The sequence below is a fragment of the Rhinolophus hipposideros genome, assembly GCF_964194185.1.
Source record: "Rhinolophus hipposideros genome assembly, chromosome: 19".
NCBI classification, from domain to species: Eukaryota; Metazoa; Chordata; class Mammalia; order Chiroptera; family Rhinolophidae; genus Rhinolophus; species Rhinolophus hipposideros.
Window position 1 is genome coordinate 49,199,976 of NC_138065.1, and position 17,818 is coordinate 49,217,793.

The following is a 17,818-nucleotide window of genomic DNA, read 5'->3' on the forward strand; positions in this document are numbered from 1 at the left end:
TTTTACAAAGACCCCCTACCTACTCCTGTGCTCTGGACTCTGCAGTCTTTACCCTACACCTCATCAATACCTTGTCCAGCTCTTGCCCTCCCAAGTCACACCTTCAGAAATCCCTCTGAGTCCAAACTACCATGACCTTTTCACTTAAAAGTTTTATCTTGGGGCGGCCGGATGGCTCAGTTGGTTAGAGCGCGAGCTCTCAACAACAAGGTTGCCGGTTCAATTCCCGCATGGGATAGTGGACGACTTGGAGCTGACGGGCCCTGGAAACACACTGTTCCCCAATAAAATTTATTTAAAAAAAAGTTTTATCTTTATTAACAAAACAGAGATGGTGGTTTTTCTTCCCTTCTTCACAACACTGTGATTTGTTAGATGCTCTTTCTGTATTACTGTGTTTCCCCGAATATAAGACCTAGCTGGACAATCAACTCTAATGTGTCATTTGGAACAGAAATTAATATAAGACCCGGTCTTATTTTACTATAAGACTGGGTATAATATAATATAATACAAATACAATATAATGTAATATAATAGAACATAATATATAATATACCAGGTCTTCTTTAATTTTTGCTCCAAAAGACACACTAGAGCTGACTGTTTGGCTAGGTCTTATTTTGGGGGAAACACGGTAAGTGCCCAAAAACAAAGTATCTGGAATATGCCACAGGGCCTGTAATTAATTTTCTGGCTTTGTTTAGAAACTACTACAGCAGTGGGTGGAGATAAGCCACGAAATAGTACAGAATGGGCATTATCTTGGAAAGCAGATGATCATTATGAATTAACCAAATAATTTCCATATTACTACTCACTACTGTAGTTATGCTCCCTTACATAAAAAAATACCCTATAAAAATACAAACTGTGGCCTCTTAGGTTGGTGCAAAAGTAACTGCGGTTTTTGCAATTATTTTTAACCTTTTAAACCGCAATTACTTTTGCACCAAAACCTAATACAACTATAAAGAAAGCACTTCAAGTTTCCCATTTTTAAAATGCAATATTAACAGTGTCAGAAAGATGAGAGAACAATCCTCCTCCTACAAACACAGTGGCCTTGGACAAATGGCTTAGCATTGCTGGGGCTCTTTCTAAAATGGGATTCATAACATCCATCTCAGAAGGTTCTTGTAAAGATTTAATGAAAACATCTCCAAAGAGCGTGACGCTGATACACAATTAATGCTCCAAAAAATGGCAGCAACTCATTATTATAATTATCTACCTAGTGCCTGTCCTGAGTCTAGCAATCCTTTTCTAAGAGAGTCTAGAGTTGCAGGAGGAAAATCTCTGCCTTAGAACACTAAGTACCCACGCGGTTTTGGATACTCCCCTGTGTGCTCTGACATCCCGTATCTTCGGGCCCTGCGTGACCACAGCCTCAAGTCTAACTTGCGCAGGCTCTTACTGCCACATCCCCCGGATGCTGTCTCTGAATCCAATTCTAAGACATCACCCTCTGTAAAAAGCCTGACTAGCAGCCCTCTTTAATTGGAGACAGGAACTGAAATGCATCACTGGGTTTTTAAGAATTTCAAAAGCTAACAAAATAAAGTCAAAAGAGACCGAGAGAAAGTTACTCATTTTATGCTGAGCTAGCATACCATTTGTTCAGTGTAACTCGACAACATTAGATAGATGGATATATAAAGAAATGTAAATAACCTTGAAAAAGTAATGGAATTACTTTAAGAGTCCAGTAAAAGAACAAGCTATAATACTATCATCAAGTATATCGTAGGAATGCAAGAATGCTTAAATAAGAAATCTCTGAACGTGAGGGTGAACATATCGAAGAGTTTTTCAGACGATCATCTTAATAAATACCAAAATGGCCCTCAATAAAATTATGTACCTATTTATTAGCCTTTAAAATCTTTTAAAGATCAGGAATAAAATCGTTCTTTACCAGGAAAAACATGTAGTAAATAGTATACCTATAATTTAACACAAGAGGCATTGGCATCACAACCAAGAGGAAAACACGGCTCTGGAGTCCTGGCCAATGGAATGAGATGTGAAAGAGAAATGAGAGACGTGTTCACGGGAATGAGAAGAGAAAATGGACTTTATCAGCAAATACCTTGTCTCTTACTTCCCGGAGAAAATGAAGCCATCAGATGAAGACTCCTTCAACTCTACCACCTGCGCAGACTCGCCTGCAGTTCCCCCCACATGGTCCTCTTTCCGTGGTTGCAGTAGAAGAGGAGACCCTTCCCTTCACTGTCCTAATGAGTAAAGGAATCATCTCCACGCACTCTCCCATCCCTGAATCCCTCTGCTGTTTCTTTCTGTGACATTCCATGGCACCCATGTTAAGGCTCTACTCTTCTTATCATGTTCCCTTTCAAGGTGGCTGACCGACACCTACCCGATCAGCCTTTTCCCTGGTCTAGCAGCACCGTCTCTCCTTAGCCGTCTCCTGTGGCCCCACCTCACTCATGCCACCTCCAGTCCTACTGGGCTCCTTGTTAAACTTCAAATATCCTCCCTCCTGGCATCTTCTAATGTCTCTCTGCCTACACACACAGCAGCATGGCATGAATGTCCACTTTTGTTATCACTTAACACACTATGTGTTTGTGTTGCTTATTTGTTTTGCTTGTTGTTGGTTTCTCCGCAACTAGAATGTGAGCTCTGTGAGGACAGGAATATTTGCCTGGTACTTGGGAGTCATTCAATAAACATTACTAGTTGAATGAATGAATGAATGAATGAATGAATGAATGAATGAATGAATATATCCAGAGAAAGTAACATTTATGGAACTGAACCCAATTAGGAGGTACAGGCACAAGTTAATCATACAAGCAATGACATACATCCCAGCATGCTCCTTTCAGACATTTTGTTAGCCCTCCACCAACCCAGGCCTGTAGTCATACATGGAATTTCCCCAGGAATAGTTCACTTAGGTTGAAAAAAAAAATTTGTTTATAATGAGCCTAGTTCTCAGCTGTCACTGGCTGGAGTAGCGTGCTACAATATGAAAGCCGCATTTGGGGGTCCCTGAATGATGGTGGGCCAGCTTTCCCTGAGAGGAAGAATTTCTAGTCTATGTTGCATGAAAAGAGAGGTGGGGTGAGAAGTATGATGCTCGTGAATTAATGGGAAGTAATGAAAAAACGTCAGGAGCTTAGCAAGGACAAGACTGGGGGACTGTTAGCAAAAGGGTAGAAGGAAGAAGCATGTGAGGTACCTTCCCACTAGAGCTGAACTGTAAGAGAACGCTTCCCATGTTAACACTCACCAAAAGTCCCCAAGGCAAAGGAGATGATTACTATTCTGGTCAATGAGTCTCTTTTCTCAGCCATCTCAGTATTTGAATGATAAGCATTTATTGAATCAGTTAAGAAATGCAGATGAAATGACTTTATAACCAATACACCCAAGAGAATCAATTAAAAATATTTTAATCTGTCAAATGTACAGTAAGATGAGTAATTTAAAAATTAAAAGGAAAAAGAGCAGCTTTTACATAGATCAGCAATGAGGAATTATAAAATACAATGGGGGGGAACCCTATTCAAATTACAAAAAATAAACATGAACACCCTAACTAGAAATGCATGGACACTATATAAAGACCATCAAAAATTTTACCAAGAAATACCGAGAAGATCTGTGCAAATGCAAAGATATAGCATGGTCCCTGGATTGGAAAAACAACGAACATTTTAAAGAGCTCGATTATTCTCTAATGAATCTATAGGTTTAAAATAATTCTAGTGGGAATAGCTTTGTCTTTCTTTGCAAAATTATTCTAAACTCTGTCACACAAACAGGAAAGAAACCCCAACTAAAAATAAGTAATGGGGTGAGGGGGAGGACAATAGCCCTGACAGATAGATATTAAAGCAAATTATAAAGCCACAAAAGCAAAACTGTGGTATTGGCACCATAAAACAGAAAAGATATTCAGAAACAGATGACGGCAGAAGTAGAACAGAAGACAAAGGAGACTGGGAAAATATTTCAGCATAAATAAAAATAAATTTCAGATAAAGAATTAAATGTTAAAAAATAAAAAATGTGTAAAAAGAAAATCATGCTAAATATTTACTCTTTGTGAAACGTAAATGTATAGTTTTACAACCATTCAGAGTTAAAACCTCTATACATTAAAATGATGTAAGCAGAATATAAAGCACTAGAAGGGCAGGGGCTCTGCCCTAGTCACTGCTGTATCTGCAGAGCCTAGAACAGTGGCTGGTTCTCTCCAGTGCACAAAAGAAGACACACAAACACCAACTAAACACGACAAATCTTCAAGATCATCAGTTGCTAAGAAATAAGAATGAAAACAAAGCTCATTCATCTATCAAATTATCACGGTGTTACGGAGAGGGGCAAGCCCAGCACATGAGATACAGATACAGGCATGGATATGTGAATACAGATATAGGTCCACATACGTACGCATACAGGTATTACCTGGGTGTTGAATTATTACTTTAAAAAAAAATCATACACACGCACACACACTCACAGGAAAGAGGTATATCAAAGGGATATTAGTGGTTATGCTGTACTGTAAAATTATATAGATGAATTACAATGATAAAATATTACTTTCTAAGCCTAAAAAATAGTAGGTGTTTAAAAATCCATGCAAACCAGGCTTTCCCTTTAAGGCAATCAAAGGAATCAAAAGAGCGAGAAGGAGGGAGGAGCATTTGGAGAGAAATATAGGTAACCACCCACAGCAAAGTGATCACAGAAACATCTCTGTGACTACAGCCCAACGCCCAGGAATGGAGGCAACAGGTACCAGAAATGGCCTCCAAATGGCAAACATCCTCATTCATTACCTGCTTTGGAAGTTACAAGCTGGAGCACCAGAGGCCGTCTCGTTACGATGCCTGACCCTCGAGGGAGGAAGTCCCTAAAAAAAAAAAAAAAAAAAAAAAAAAAACAGATTGAGGCATGAAGGAATTTGAAGGAATTCTGATCACCTGTAAATCTGTAGGTCAAGTTCCACAATAATTTTTGTAATTCCCCACTTTTCAATGTATTACAAGTCTAAACAATGCTAGACCCATCGTATAAAAGCAACATTTGCAAAAAGTAAAAACACATAAATAAATAAGAGGTGGGGCCTCTCATACTGAATATTGATACGTGTACATTGTCATGATGACCTCGCTAGAATACATCGCTCATTTATATATAGCTGGAATTCATAAAAGTTTGCGTTACTGTGTACTTTTGATTAATTTTTATTTTCAGAGAATCAGCATTAATAAAAACATTTGATGCAGAAATTAATCCTTAAGCTCTTTTTGGTCCTTAACAAATTCAGTACTCTGCCTAGCTTCAAGATCAACATTCTTACCATCATATACTGACAATTACTAAAGGTACATTAGATTGTATCTTCTAAATATCCTGAAATCTTTCTCCAATAAAAGGTCACATATAAAATGTGGGATCAAGCAGAGACAAATATTGTGTATGTAGAAATTAACAGAAAAAAAAATGCGATTTCAGTTTTGTTTGTTCTTACTCCTGATAAATGGGAATTTTTAATAATTAAAGATTGTGTTTAAATGGCATGTCAATATACACTAGAGCAATAAAACTGCAGCAAAGAAAGTATTATATAATTACATCTGCAGTGCCACGTAAATCCTACTGATTCTGCGGTGTCAAAGATTTCATCAACATGCCTACAACACAGTTTGCAAACACATTTAGAATGCCTCGAAACTTGGAGAAGAATCCTCATTTTAAAAATCACAGAATTCCATTCAAAACAAATCTCTGACTCAATGGCAGTGTTTAAAAAGTGGTTCCAGGGCCACCAGAAGGTGTCATGACCACAGAAGCCCACCACCATCCTGAACTTCCAGATTCAGAACATTCTAGAAGGTGTGTCATCCATACTCTTTCACAAGCTGAAGGGACTCCATGCTCGCATCAGTTTAAGAACCACTGGCCTCAGGTCAGGATATGTCACTCAACAATGTGGTGGGGCTATCAGCCTGGGGCATGCTAAGAATTCTGAAGAACGTCTGGCAGACAGACCTTCCCCACAGACAGAGCTTCCCCACAAACAGGGTTTCAGAGAATGGCCAGCAACAAGGCTGCCTAACAAACACCGTTAGATCCACTGATACTTTAGGATGGAGAGTCACAGAGATAAAAGTAAGCAAAATTTCCCCGGCTACAACTCATTTATTTTGCAAGTGCTAGTGTAAATTAATGACTTGACTCCACGACTCCAAGGGCTAAGTTCATTTAGCATGTCACTGTATGTGACTAAAATGGAGAGTAGTAAAGCTACAGACATGCATCTGCTCTAAAAAATGCCACCAGAAATAAATATTATTTATTCATCAAAAACAAAACAAAAAATCACTGAGAAACTAAGGCGTGCTGGTTAGACGCTCTCGCCACCAGGAGTTTGAAATCTGATGGGAAAATTAAGGCATGCCCACGGAAAGACATCAAAGAAAGGGACAGATAAACTACATTGGGAGTTCAGGAAAGAGAGAGGCTGCTACTCCCTTAAAAATATCTGAATCCATAGAACGACTCTTTGAATGTTTTCCAAGAACCACATGAGAATATCTGCTAGTTTGCACGGTTTCACTTCAAATTTAATCAAAATGAGCAGAGCATCTACTCTGTGCCTGGAATCAGAAAGGAAGAAGTAATTTGAGAAGCAAAGGATAAAGGGAAACCAAAACAAAACACAACTCCAGAGCAAAGAGCAGAAGGACATCTGGTTGGGTCCACGAATGAGGTTTTAGGATTTATATACACCAAAGAGAACAATACAGGCATTCCAATGCCCGAATAATGCCATTGAATGAATCAATAAAATCTTTTGTTTAAAGAAAGAAAAAAGAGGTAGAGGAGAAGGAAAGATGGAGGGAAAGAAGAAGGAACAAAGGAAGCTTAGTTACTTATTATCTTCGTGCTGGGATCTGTTTCGACTCACATTTATGGCCATGTATTTATAATGTAATTTAGTGACAATCCCTTTAAACATCATTTAAAGCAAAACAGTATGTATCAAACATTTGAAATAGCAAGTAATTATCCTGTGTTTGGCTGAAAAGAAAGCCCACAGATACATCATCTAATTCTGTACTTGTTTATGAAGCCCACAGAACTTTGCACTAAGAGGTCTGATGGATTCAGGTAGCCAACCCCCTTCTCACTAACTCACACTTACTCGGCCCCTTCAGGGCTCTCTCCAGTCTTACGTCCAACACACACACTCTCATTAAAAGGTTTGATAACCAAATCTTGCCGTTTGGAAGTCTCCCCTGACTTCCCAGGAGTATCTGGGGCACCACAAAACTGGCGAATTTCTCTCTTCTGAGGAGCAGCAAATCTGGCATTTTGAAGATACACATTCTTCCCACCATCCAGTAGCATGTCCAGCACACTCCTGCTGGGACAGCTAAGGAGGTGAGCCCTCCAACGAAACAGAGAACCTGGCTTTGAGCCCCAGTTCTATCACTGAATGGGCAAAATTCTCTCTAAACCTCTTCCTTTTGCTACCAGACTGAGATAATCCTGTGGATGAAACGAGATGCAATGAATGGCAGTTTTTTAAAAACCCATGCACCACAGCAAAAAGTAGTACCTACTATTATTATTGCTACAATATAGCTACAGTACGTTTTTCCTGATATTGTAGCATTCTCTTCTCTAAAAAAAAAAAATCTAAGTCTCTACATACAAGATTTTGACATTTCATGAATGGAATTTGGAGATAACGGGCCTCAGACCCCACTTGATCTGTCCCCTTGGGGTTGACCAGCTGCACCGGTTTGGAAAGCACAGTCCTTATTCCTGCTTCCATCAAAAGGAGTCAGGGATCCACACAGTCATGAATAATTCAGTAGCCATTGAGTGCCATCATCCATTTGAATGTTCTTATTTTCTGTGCAATAGGTGGTTGGTTTTTTTCCACAAGTATACCCCTAATGGGAAAACTACTTTGCTAAATCAATGCATAGAAAATCCTGACTGTGGCTTCAGCATTACTTTGGATTTAAACTATATATATATATATATATATACACACACACACACACACACATATATATACACATATATACATATATGTATATACATATATGCACATATATATACATATATACGTATATATACATATATGTGTGTGTATATATATACACACATATATATATTAGACCATAAATTATGTAGTAGACCATAAATTATATATATACACACACACATATATATAGTGTTTAAATATATATAATTTATGGTCTAATACATATGTGAAAAATAAAATTTGTATGCCGTTTTCCTCCACAATGGACCTTCCAGGTACAGAGTAACAAGAGTAATCTGAAGACTGCCATGATTAAACTGACTCCATTCCACTGTCTGAATGTCTTATTTATGAGCAGAGCATACAGGTTTTAAGGCAGGAGGTGAGCTTTTCTCTGTGTACCACCCAGCAGCTACAACTCAGATGCCTTTCTTCTCTCCCAGTCCACCTCCAAAAAGCATGATTGTGCAGTCCTAACTAACAGCTGCTCTTCAGGCAATAAGTCAATGCTCTTTCAGGATTTCCTGATGCCTGCACAAAAAAATAGAGAGCAATTCTCATGCTACAGTCTTGATGATATTTATTGGCTCTTCCAGAAACTTAGTTACCAAGAAATATTACCACTGCTTCACTGGGAAATAACTAACCTTTCTTTGGAAGGCTACAATCAGAGAGCTCACTTGCTCTATCAACAAAGCTCAAAGGGAATTTTGTCCCTTAGTGTAAATAAAGTAACTACAGCGATGGCTTTCTTCAACATAGGCATAAATGATCATTACCCAGATGAAGTGCTCAGTAAATAAATGTCTAACATCTGCCCTCAACTAAACACAAGAGACATAAACCATACTCTCCAAGAAGTTAATTCATGTAGCGAGTCATTCAAACATAAATAAGCTTGGTCTTAGAGAATGACATGCAAATGATTACAATCGTCGTGACAGGGTACCAGGGTTAAGTTCCTGGAGTACTGACTCAGAGCAAGGACTAATCTATTCTGCTTGGGGGACTGGCCCGAGAGACACAGAGAGACGTCAGGTAGGAAGCATTCCACAGGGGATCGGGATGTGCAAAGACATGGAAGACCAAAGTAACACAGAACATGAAGGAACCGAGGACTGATAAAAGGTCCAAAGGAGGTGAAGAGTCTGGAGAAGGAGGCAGAAGCAGACCTTCACTTGTATTTTGTAATTCCTGTGAGCACTGAAGAGTTTTAAGTGGTCAGATTTGCATTTCAGAAGAATCACGAGGGGACAACATAGAAAATGTTGGAAAAGGGAAAGACACAAAAAAACAGGCTAGTCACTAACCAGGTGAGGCCCTTAAGGAAGATGATAAAGCTTAACTAAGGTGGTAAAGGTGGAGATTGGGGACAAGACAACAGAGAGGATTGACAATTGACAGGACTTAATGATGGCTTGATGCAGAATGAAAGGACATGGAGGAGATGGGATAAAGCTTACATTTCTGGTTAGATAGTGGTACCATTAACCAGAACAGGAAATCAGGAAGATCTGGTTATGGCTGATATGTATATCGTGTTCACCATGTGCCAGGCTCATTCTCATTTGATCCTGATAACAACCGTATGAGGTAGGTTCTACTGTTATTCTCCCTCTACAGATGAAGACCCTGAGGCACGGGAAGGTCACATAATGTTCTCAAGGCAACAAAGCTAATCAGTGACTCACACCCAGAGAGTCTAACTCTAGCATCTGTGCCCTTGACCCCTAGACGAGGCTACATTGTAAAAGAAATGGAGGAAGAAGATGAGCAGACATATTTGAATATGTTGAACTTTAGGTGCCTCAAGAATAAATATCCAGATGGTGACAAGAAGTACACAGTTAGACTGAGCAATTGGAATGCCGGATCAAAGTGCTGTCTGGAGGTAATAATTTGAGTCATCAATAGAGCACGTAGTTGAGAAGAGATGAGTAGGAACGGAGACGAGAAAGGTGATGAATGTGGACTCTGAGAAACACCAACACGTAATGGGCACCAGAAAGAAGTAGTACCGAGAAATTGAGAGGGGCCCCTGGAGAGAGAAGCCACACACCAAACGTCAGAGGTATCCCCAAAATCACACTAGCCTTTAGACGTCTCTACTTAGAGGTCTCAAGCCCAATTTCTACAATTCAGTTCATTATCATTCATCCAACACGTTTCTCCTCCTTCATTCTCAGTCACAATCCACATCACTGGCTTCCATACATGTCAGCCTCGCCAAGCACTGAGAATTATCCATCCTCCATCTTCCCCCATCTTCATGCTCCACGTTTGTCACTAGGTCCTACTGATTCTACCTCTTTCATAGCCTGAAGTGTATCCTCTCTTCTCTATTCAATCACCACCCGAGGTGCCACCAACTTTTATATAGATTAATCACCATCTCCCAAGTGATTTCCTTGGATCCAAGATGAGCACCCTCCAACCCAACCTCAACGGTAACACAAGTCCTGTCACATCGCTTCCAGACACTGAATCATTAAATGTCTCCTCATCATCCTGAGCATGAAATCCAGACAGAAAACAAAGCAGGAAAATTTTTTAAAGCCCTGTCCTCTAGCGGCAGTTTTTGCATTCTCAAACTCAGTGCCATGGCACACTCTCAACACACACTAAGCTCTCAACACACACCTGTCACCCCTGGTCTATTTACATACACATCTGCTACCTCACCGTGTGTTTGCCCCAGTGCCACCTTCAGTGCCCAACCATCAGATACTTTTGACACTGCCTACCTACCCTTTAAGGAAGATTTCTCATTGCCTCATATATTCATAACACAGAGGGAAAACATTCCCATATCCGATTCCCCGACAGGCAGACAGCTAAGTGGCATTTTACATCAACAGAAGGAACACACAAGATGACTTTCAATGTACCACTAATTCGCTGAGGTCATTTAAATTAATATCTTATTATGAATGTCTAAGATCCAGCAGTATTTGTCAAAGTACAAACTACAGAACACCGGGTGAAAAAGTACAAACTACAATACCACCGCATGTCTGAAGACATGGAATAGAATTTAAAGAAAACAATTTAAAAAAAAAAACCCTAGGGCCAATATACTTTTAAAAATCATTCCTTCGAAACAGAGTGGTTTCTTGTAAAATATTATCTTCAAAGTATAATTTTACAAGCTCCAAAACAATCCCTGTAGAATTACTATCTCACAATCCTTGAAAATGATAACCCAATTTAAAAGAGAGGGAGAGGCAAGTCACTGCCAAATTCTGCCCACCCCCACCCCAAGAAGCACTGAGGTCATGGACTGAGAGCAGGCCCATCATAATGGCACAGTTCAAATGGCTTTGTGCTTGCGTGTCCTAATCCCGGAGCCTTGCAGACCACTACAATGCCACTTTAATTGCTGAAGGAAGTAATTATGGCCAAATCCACACAGATTTCATTGGAAATTTTCCACTACCGTTTTTCGTCTCTCCCCTAAAAGCGTGGCACAGAGTGAGAATATTAGCACTTACAGATTTGTAACAGATCACATTTTGCTGTTATCGGTTACTCTATAATTTGAAGTATTCAGTAAATACCACCATCCTTTTGTTCAAAAGGCATACTTACAAATCCAATTGCAGGAACCACATGCATTTATTTATTTATTTACACCCAGGAAATTTCAGTCTTTATCTTTTATTCACGAAGCTCAAAATTGCTAAGAAGAGGGTTTCATTAAACCTAATTAATGAATAATTCATGTTCCCACTGCAACGTTAAAAATGCAAACGTTTCTGGGACAGAGATCTGTGAACTGAGTGAAGAAGTTTACAAATACCACATGTTCTACCCACCAGGAAACACTCTCGAGAACTTGACGCCTCCATATTTAATCCATTTTAGTTGCTCATGCACAGAGTCAGTTCGTTCAAGAATTAAAGCCTCAGGTTAATGAGTCGCAGCAGAAAGCAGAGACACTTGGCCGGTGCTGTATTCCAAATCACAGATGATACTTTCCCAGGCAGCTGCCAGGCATGTTGATGACTAAAGAGACCGCTGGTTGCCGGCCAGATATCCTTTTCCCACTTATTTCTTAGTAACAGAAGCCCAGTTTTGTTGGGAATGGCAATATGCCCAACTTTAACAGATAAAGCAACAGACACATAAATCAATCTACGTTTCCTGGCCTCCCTGGATAATGGGGTGTCCACGTGACTAAGTTTTAGTCATTCCAATGTAATTAGAGGTTGTTGACTGACATCAAGGATATTTCCCTTAAAGGGGTCTGATGTAGCTGGTGGACCTTTTGCCTTCCCTCTTCTCCTTGTCAGTTAGGCATGATAGCGAGTGCAGCAACTATCTTAAACCACAGGCCAACCGGGAAAACGGAAGCTATGGACTAAGGACGGCAGAGCAAGAAAGGATGGAGTCTAGGGCAGTGTTGGCATTACCAGTCCCTGAACCAGCCTCGCGCTGCCTCAGACAGAGAGTGAGAAAGAAAAAGAGAGAGAGACACTATGCTTTGCCACAGTGTTTCCTAACTTCCTTTTATTCGTTTCCCCTAAGGAACTTTGATAGACATTTTACCCCATTACATTTCCCTCATTACATTGAAAAGCACAGATTCACTGTTTATCAGTACTGTGTGTACAGCTGTGCTTTATTCATAAAAAGAGTAAGGTTTTTTTGTCCCCCACAAATCAATTTTTGCCCCCTTGGGGACAATATCACCCCCCTTGAGAATATGTAAATAAGAGACCCAGGATACTAAACATTTGGTCCCATTAGTCATCTCTTCCCGCAGGGTTTCTAAAAGGGATAGATGTGGAAAGGACAAAGTCAGATGGCTTTTGCCTCAAACCCCAATACACCCTGCAAACAGGGTACTTTTGGCCTAGTACCTTTGGCAGCCTTAAGGCTTGTACCAACAAGGCTGAAAGGCCTTTTTCCCCCCTTTCCATGAAGCCCATACATGAATCTCAGACCTCTGTTCTTTGGCAAGGAAAGGGCCGTGTGTGGGAGATCCCACCCAGTGAGAAGAAGCCAGGTCGAGAGAACACGTACCCAGTGAGGAGCGAAGGACTGGCCAACCTGCCCCTAATAAGGCCTGACTGGGACACCGGCCCAATTACTGTCCTTGGTCCTGAATGTCTATTACCAGTTTCTTGGCAGGGGCCTGGAAGGGAAGAACAGGGATCGAAGGAGAAGAAAGCTTCCTCCCCAATACTGTGCTCTTCTGTTTTCCCTTATTCTAAGAGGTTGGAAGAAAAATTACACGTAGGTATTTCACTGGAAGCCAAAAAAGTATAGGTTAGTTTCTTCACTAAAACAGAACATAGAGCCGTAGCCACACCGTATATTTTAAAAGCGTGGGGCTCTGATTCCCAGGAATCAAAGAAGGAATAGTGGAACCTGGGATCCAGCTCCTCCCTACCGCTCTGAATGCCTCATCCATTATCCCCCCACCCCCCACCCCGAACCCCGTGCAAACCTTTCATTCGCAGATATCTGGTTCCCAGGTGACGTCACACGAATCTCAGACCTCCAGACCTCCGTAGTGACTCCTCTCCCACAGAAGCCCTTCCTTCCCGCAAGGTAAGGCCTTCCTTTACCCATCTCGCCCTTACAGACAGAATGCTGGCACTGCCTCCTGTGGGAAGCATTTGCTGATTTGTCAGTGTACTTAGAAGCTCCTCCTCTTTATTCCAAAGGACCACGAACCCCAGCCCCATCTCCTTCCCTGGACAAGTTCCTTTAGAACTGAGACCTCATTTCTGTAAGGCCGATGTCTAGCACAGCAGCTGGCGTGAAGAAGGTACTCAGTGGTGACCTGTTAAACAAATAGAGTCAGCATTCTAGGACTCAAAACTAAATTTATTGGAAAGATACATTTTAAGGGGTGATTTTTAAAAAAATAAATAGGTCAACATGCATGATTAAAAATATAGGTATAGAATAGAATTACCATATGACCCAGCAATCGCTCTCCTGGGTATCTACCCAAAAAATTTGAAAGCATTTCTCTATAGAGACACGTATACTCCAATGTTCATTGCAGCTTTGTTTACGGTGGCCAAGACATGGAAACAACCAAAATGTCCTTCAATAGACGAATGGATAAAGAAGTTGTGGTATATATACACAATGGAATACTATTCAGCGTTAAGGAAAGATGATATAGGAACATTTGTGACAACATGGATGGATCTTGAGAGTATAATGCTAAGCGAAATAAGTCAGACAGAAAAAGCACAGAACCCTATGATTTCACTGATATGTGGTATATAAACCAAAAACAAGACAAACAAATGAGAAACAAAAACTCATAGACACAGACAATAGTTTAGTGGTTACCAGAGGGTAAGGGGGGTGGGGGGAGGGAGATGAGGGTAAGGGGGATCAAATATATGGTGATGGACGGAGAACTGACTCTGGGTGGTGAACACACAATGGGATTTATAGTTGATGTAATACAGAATTGTACACCTGAAATTATGTAATTTCATTAACAACTGTCACCCCAATAAATAAATTTAAATAAAAAAATATATATATAGGTATTATGTGTGTGACCTATTATTTTATTTTCTTATCTGAAAAGTACTTTTTTGTTGTCTATTTAATTGACTTTTTCTGTGATCCTATACCATTTTGACTATGGCAATTTTAAAGAAAAGGAAATAAGAAAGAAGGAAAAGCACCCAGTATCTAATAGACAATATATATACATGTGTACATAAATAATATGGGTGTGTATACACATACATAATAAATATTTAGCTGTTTCTTATATTCAAAATTACCCTTGAAACTATATTCCCAGTAAAAGTTTAGGAAAAATATGTTTAATAGCTCCAAGTCCTAAGACATACTTACTAAAAGTAGCCGGTGGAAGCACATAACAGAATTCAGTAAACTCTTGCTTACTACTCAATAAATTCTGCTAACTGAAGAAGGCATATTAATGAGTAAAGTTAAGAATTATTTTCTCTATCTACAATTTGCCAGTAGAGCCATTAGACTACATTACATATTTGTACATGTCAAGAATAACATGGGGGAGGCCAGGTGGCTTAGTTGGTTGGAGCGTGAGCTCTGAACAACAGGGTTGCTGGTTCAATTCCCACATGGGCCAGTGAGCTGCATCCTCCACAACTAGATTGAAGACAAGGAGCTGCTGCTGAGCTGCTGGAGGGGCTGCTAGATGGCACAGTTGGTTAGAGCGCAAGCTCTCAACCACAAGGTTGCCGGTTCAATTCCCTCATGGGATGGTGGGCTGTGCCCCCTGCAACTAAAGATTGAAAACATCGACTGGATTTGGAGCTAAGCTGTGCCCTCCACAACTAGATTGAAGGACAATGACTTGGAGCTGACGGGCCCTGGAGAAACACACTGTCCCCCAATGTCCCCCAATAAAATTTATTTTTAAAAAAGAATAATATGAAAACAATATGTCCACCAACAATCAGTAATCTGATAGTGTGTGTGACTCAGGTGACAGCTTTGTCTCTAACCCAAATCATTTGCTGCACTAAACTGGTCGGTGGCCTCCTTCTCGATTCAGAGTAGATGGTGCCCAAAGCATCATTTGCCTCAGCAGCAGCATTTACTCTTTCTCCTAAGACCTCAAAGCATGCCATCCAGACATGCACGCAAGCTTCTGAAATTTTAAAAAGTCCCAAGAAGAACAGACCATTAGATTGAAGACAAAACAGTCAAGACCGGCAAAATCTACTAAAACATCAATGGCCATTATTGTTTAAGATCGTATTTAACTTGTGGAAACAGAACAGAGAGCTATTAATGGAGTAATTCTATTCAAATGTGCATTTTTCTATCTTCACTGGAGTTTTATTAGATAACATAATCTTTATTTCTGTAAAATGCTTTTAAACCCTTCTTTTTTAAGGCAGTGCGGCCGAGTGATTTAAGGGCACACATTCTAGCACTAAAATGCCTGGGTTTGAATTCAGAATCCACTACTTCTTGGCTCGGTTTCCTCATCTGTACATCGGGGAAGAAGATAATATCCTTTCTCTGCTGATGGTCAAATGTATATCACAACTCAATTTTTTTCTTATTTGAGAAAGGTAAAATGAGGCACAAAACTTATATTGTGTAATGAAATCTGAAGCAGCACCCTGGAATCAAACATACTGGTATTTCTCCCACAAAACAAATGAACAGGTATTTACACTAACAGAGAGAAAGACAAACTGTGAGTAGCCTCACGTCACTCAGGTGGAGTTTGCCTGGAAGTGAGCTTAGGTCAGTGTAAGTTTTAACAATTGAGGTACAAAAATACTATTTGGTTTTCAAAGCATTTTGCATTTTGAAATCATAGACAAGAAGACTGACGTACTTATCGTAATACTTGGACGTCGTAAGCGGTCAAAACATGTTAGCTGCCATTATTACCACCATCATCATCAGAAGCATTATTCTTAGAAGAAATAGTAGTAAGCTGCTAAAACATAGTAAGTAGTAAGCTACTTAATTATTATTAAGTAAATTTAATAATTAAATTTATTATTTGTCCAAATTTGTTTCAGAAGCGAATATATCCCCATAGCAACAAGTAGTGATTTCCTTTTGTTCTCCATAGGCCTGTGCTTTTTAGGATATGATAGATCCAGTCTGGCAAATATATCTAGAGTTTTGGGTTGTGTGCAAGGGAAAACATATTTAAATAAATATCTGTAACTTGAACCTTTTCATCTGCTTCCTCCAAAGTCACCAGCTACCTAAAGGCTTCATTCTCTAAGAGCTCTCACTATTGTTCTACTGCCTTCCATAAGAAAAGGTTAATGAAAAACATGGAGTGAGAGCTGACAACCAACAAAAAAATTAGCACACATTCCAACCACAGTGTGCTCAGTTCAAATGCGGAATGAAAGGAACCCCCTGGCATCTAGAGTATTCCACAAGCGTGTGGCAAGTGTTATTTCCAGCCACTTAAAAGCACCAGTGAAAAGAGCTCAAATACTTAGGGAAGAAAAGAGCTCCCTTCCCGTGAGAAGAGGCATTGATCAGCACTTAATCGCCCTCTTTGATGGCCTTTCCAATGACGCATCGCTAATTGTTCCAATTATAATTTCAAGTAACAAATCCAATAACAGTAAAAGTCAATGGTTCAGTGTGTGCATTCTAAAGAGAGGTCTTTCAAAACGCAAACCGCACAGAAAAGTACACGACAACATGGGGATCTGGGCAGGCAACATCACAGCCAAGAGTGAGAAGGGCGTAGGGCAAGAGCACTGGTCAGGAAACCAGCTTACGGTCCAGCCGTGACCTCAGCAGATCATTTACTCCATAAGGGACTCCGTTTCTACATCTTTAACATGTGAGGCCTGAACTCATGTCCTCCAATGCCTCTGCCATTTCCAATGTTCTACCCGTCTCTGATGCTGGAAGTTAATCAAGGTACAGAGAAGCTCATCCTGCCCCTAGCTTTCTAAACAAGCTTCAGGCTTCCTGTTTTCACTTCCATCATGGGGGTTGCTCGTATCCAGTTTAAAAGTCCAGTGAAGGCAAGGCCTATGACTTTTATTTTCTCCCCACTACCATGCATGGCAGACAGTGTGTGCTCAAAACTATTGGAAGCAAAAAAAGGAAGGGAGGGAGAGAAGGAAGAAGGAGGGAAAGAAGGAAGGAAGGAACTCACTAATTGAATATGGCTGGAGCATTGCATGCAAAAGCACTGTGATGAAAGACAGCTTGGAACATGGGTTGCTTGCTTTTAGGGAAGATCACATTAGGAACTTTCAAACTAAAGAGAATACACTATGTTAAAGAATATTGCAGAGATAA

General features: G+C 40.1%; 1 protein-coding gene across 6 annotated transcripts in view; it reads right to left on the bottom strand.

Annotated features, from left to right (window-relative positions):
- DNM3 (dynamin 3) overlaps nucleotides 1-17,818 on the bottom strand; it is a 397,977-nt gene that overhangs the window by 338,044 nt on the left and 42,115 nt on the right. For all 6 annotated transcript variants that reach the window (XM_081025373.1, XM_081025374.1, XM_081025371.1 and 3 more), the window contains exon 2: nucleotides 4,821-4,894. In XM_081025373.1, coding sequence (XP_080881499.1) covers nucleotides 4,821-4,894 — 74 coding nt within the window. The remainder of the gene's footprint in view (nucleotides 1-4,820; nucleotides 4,895-17,818) is intronic.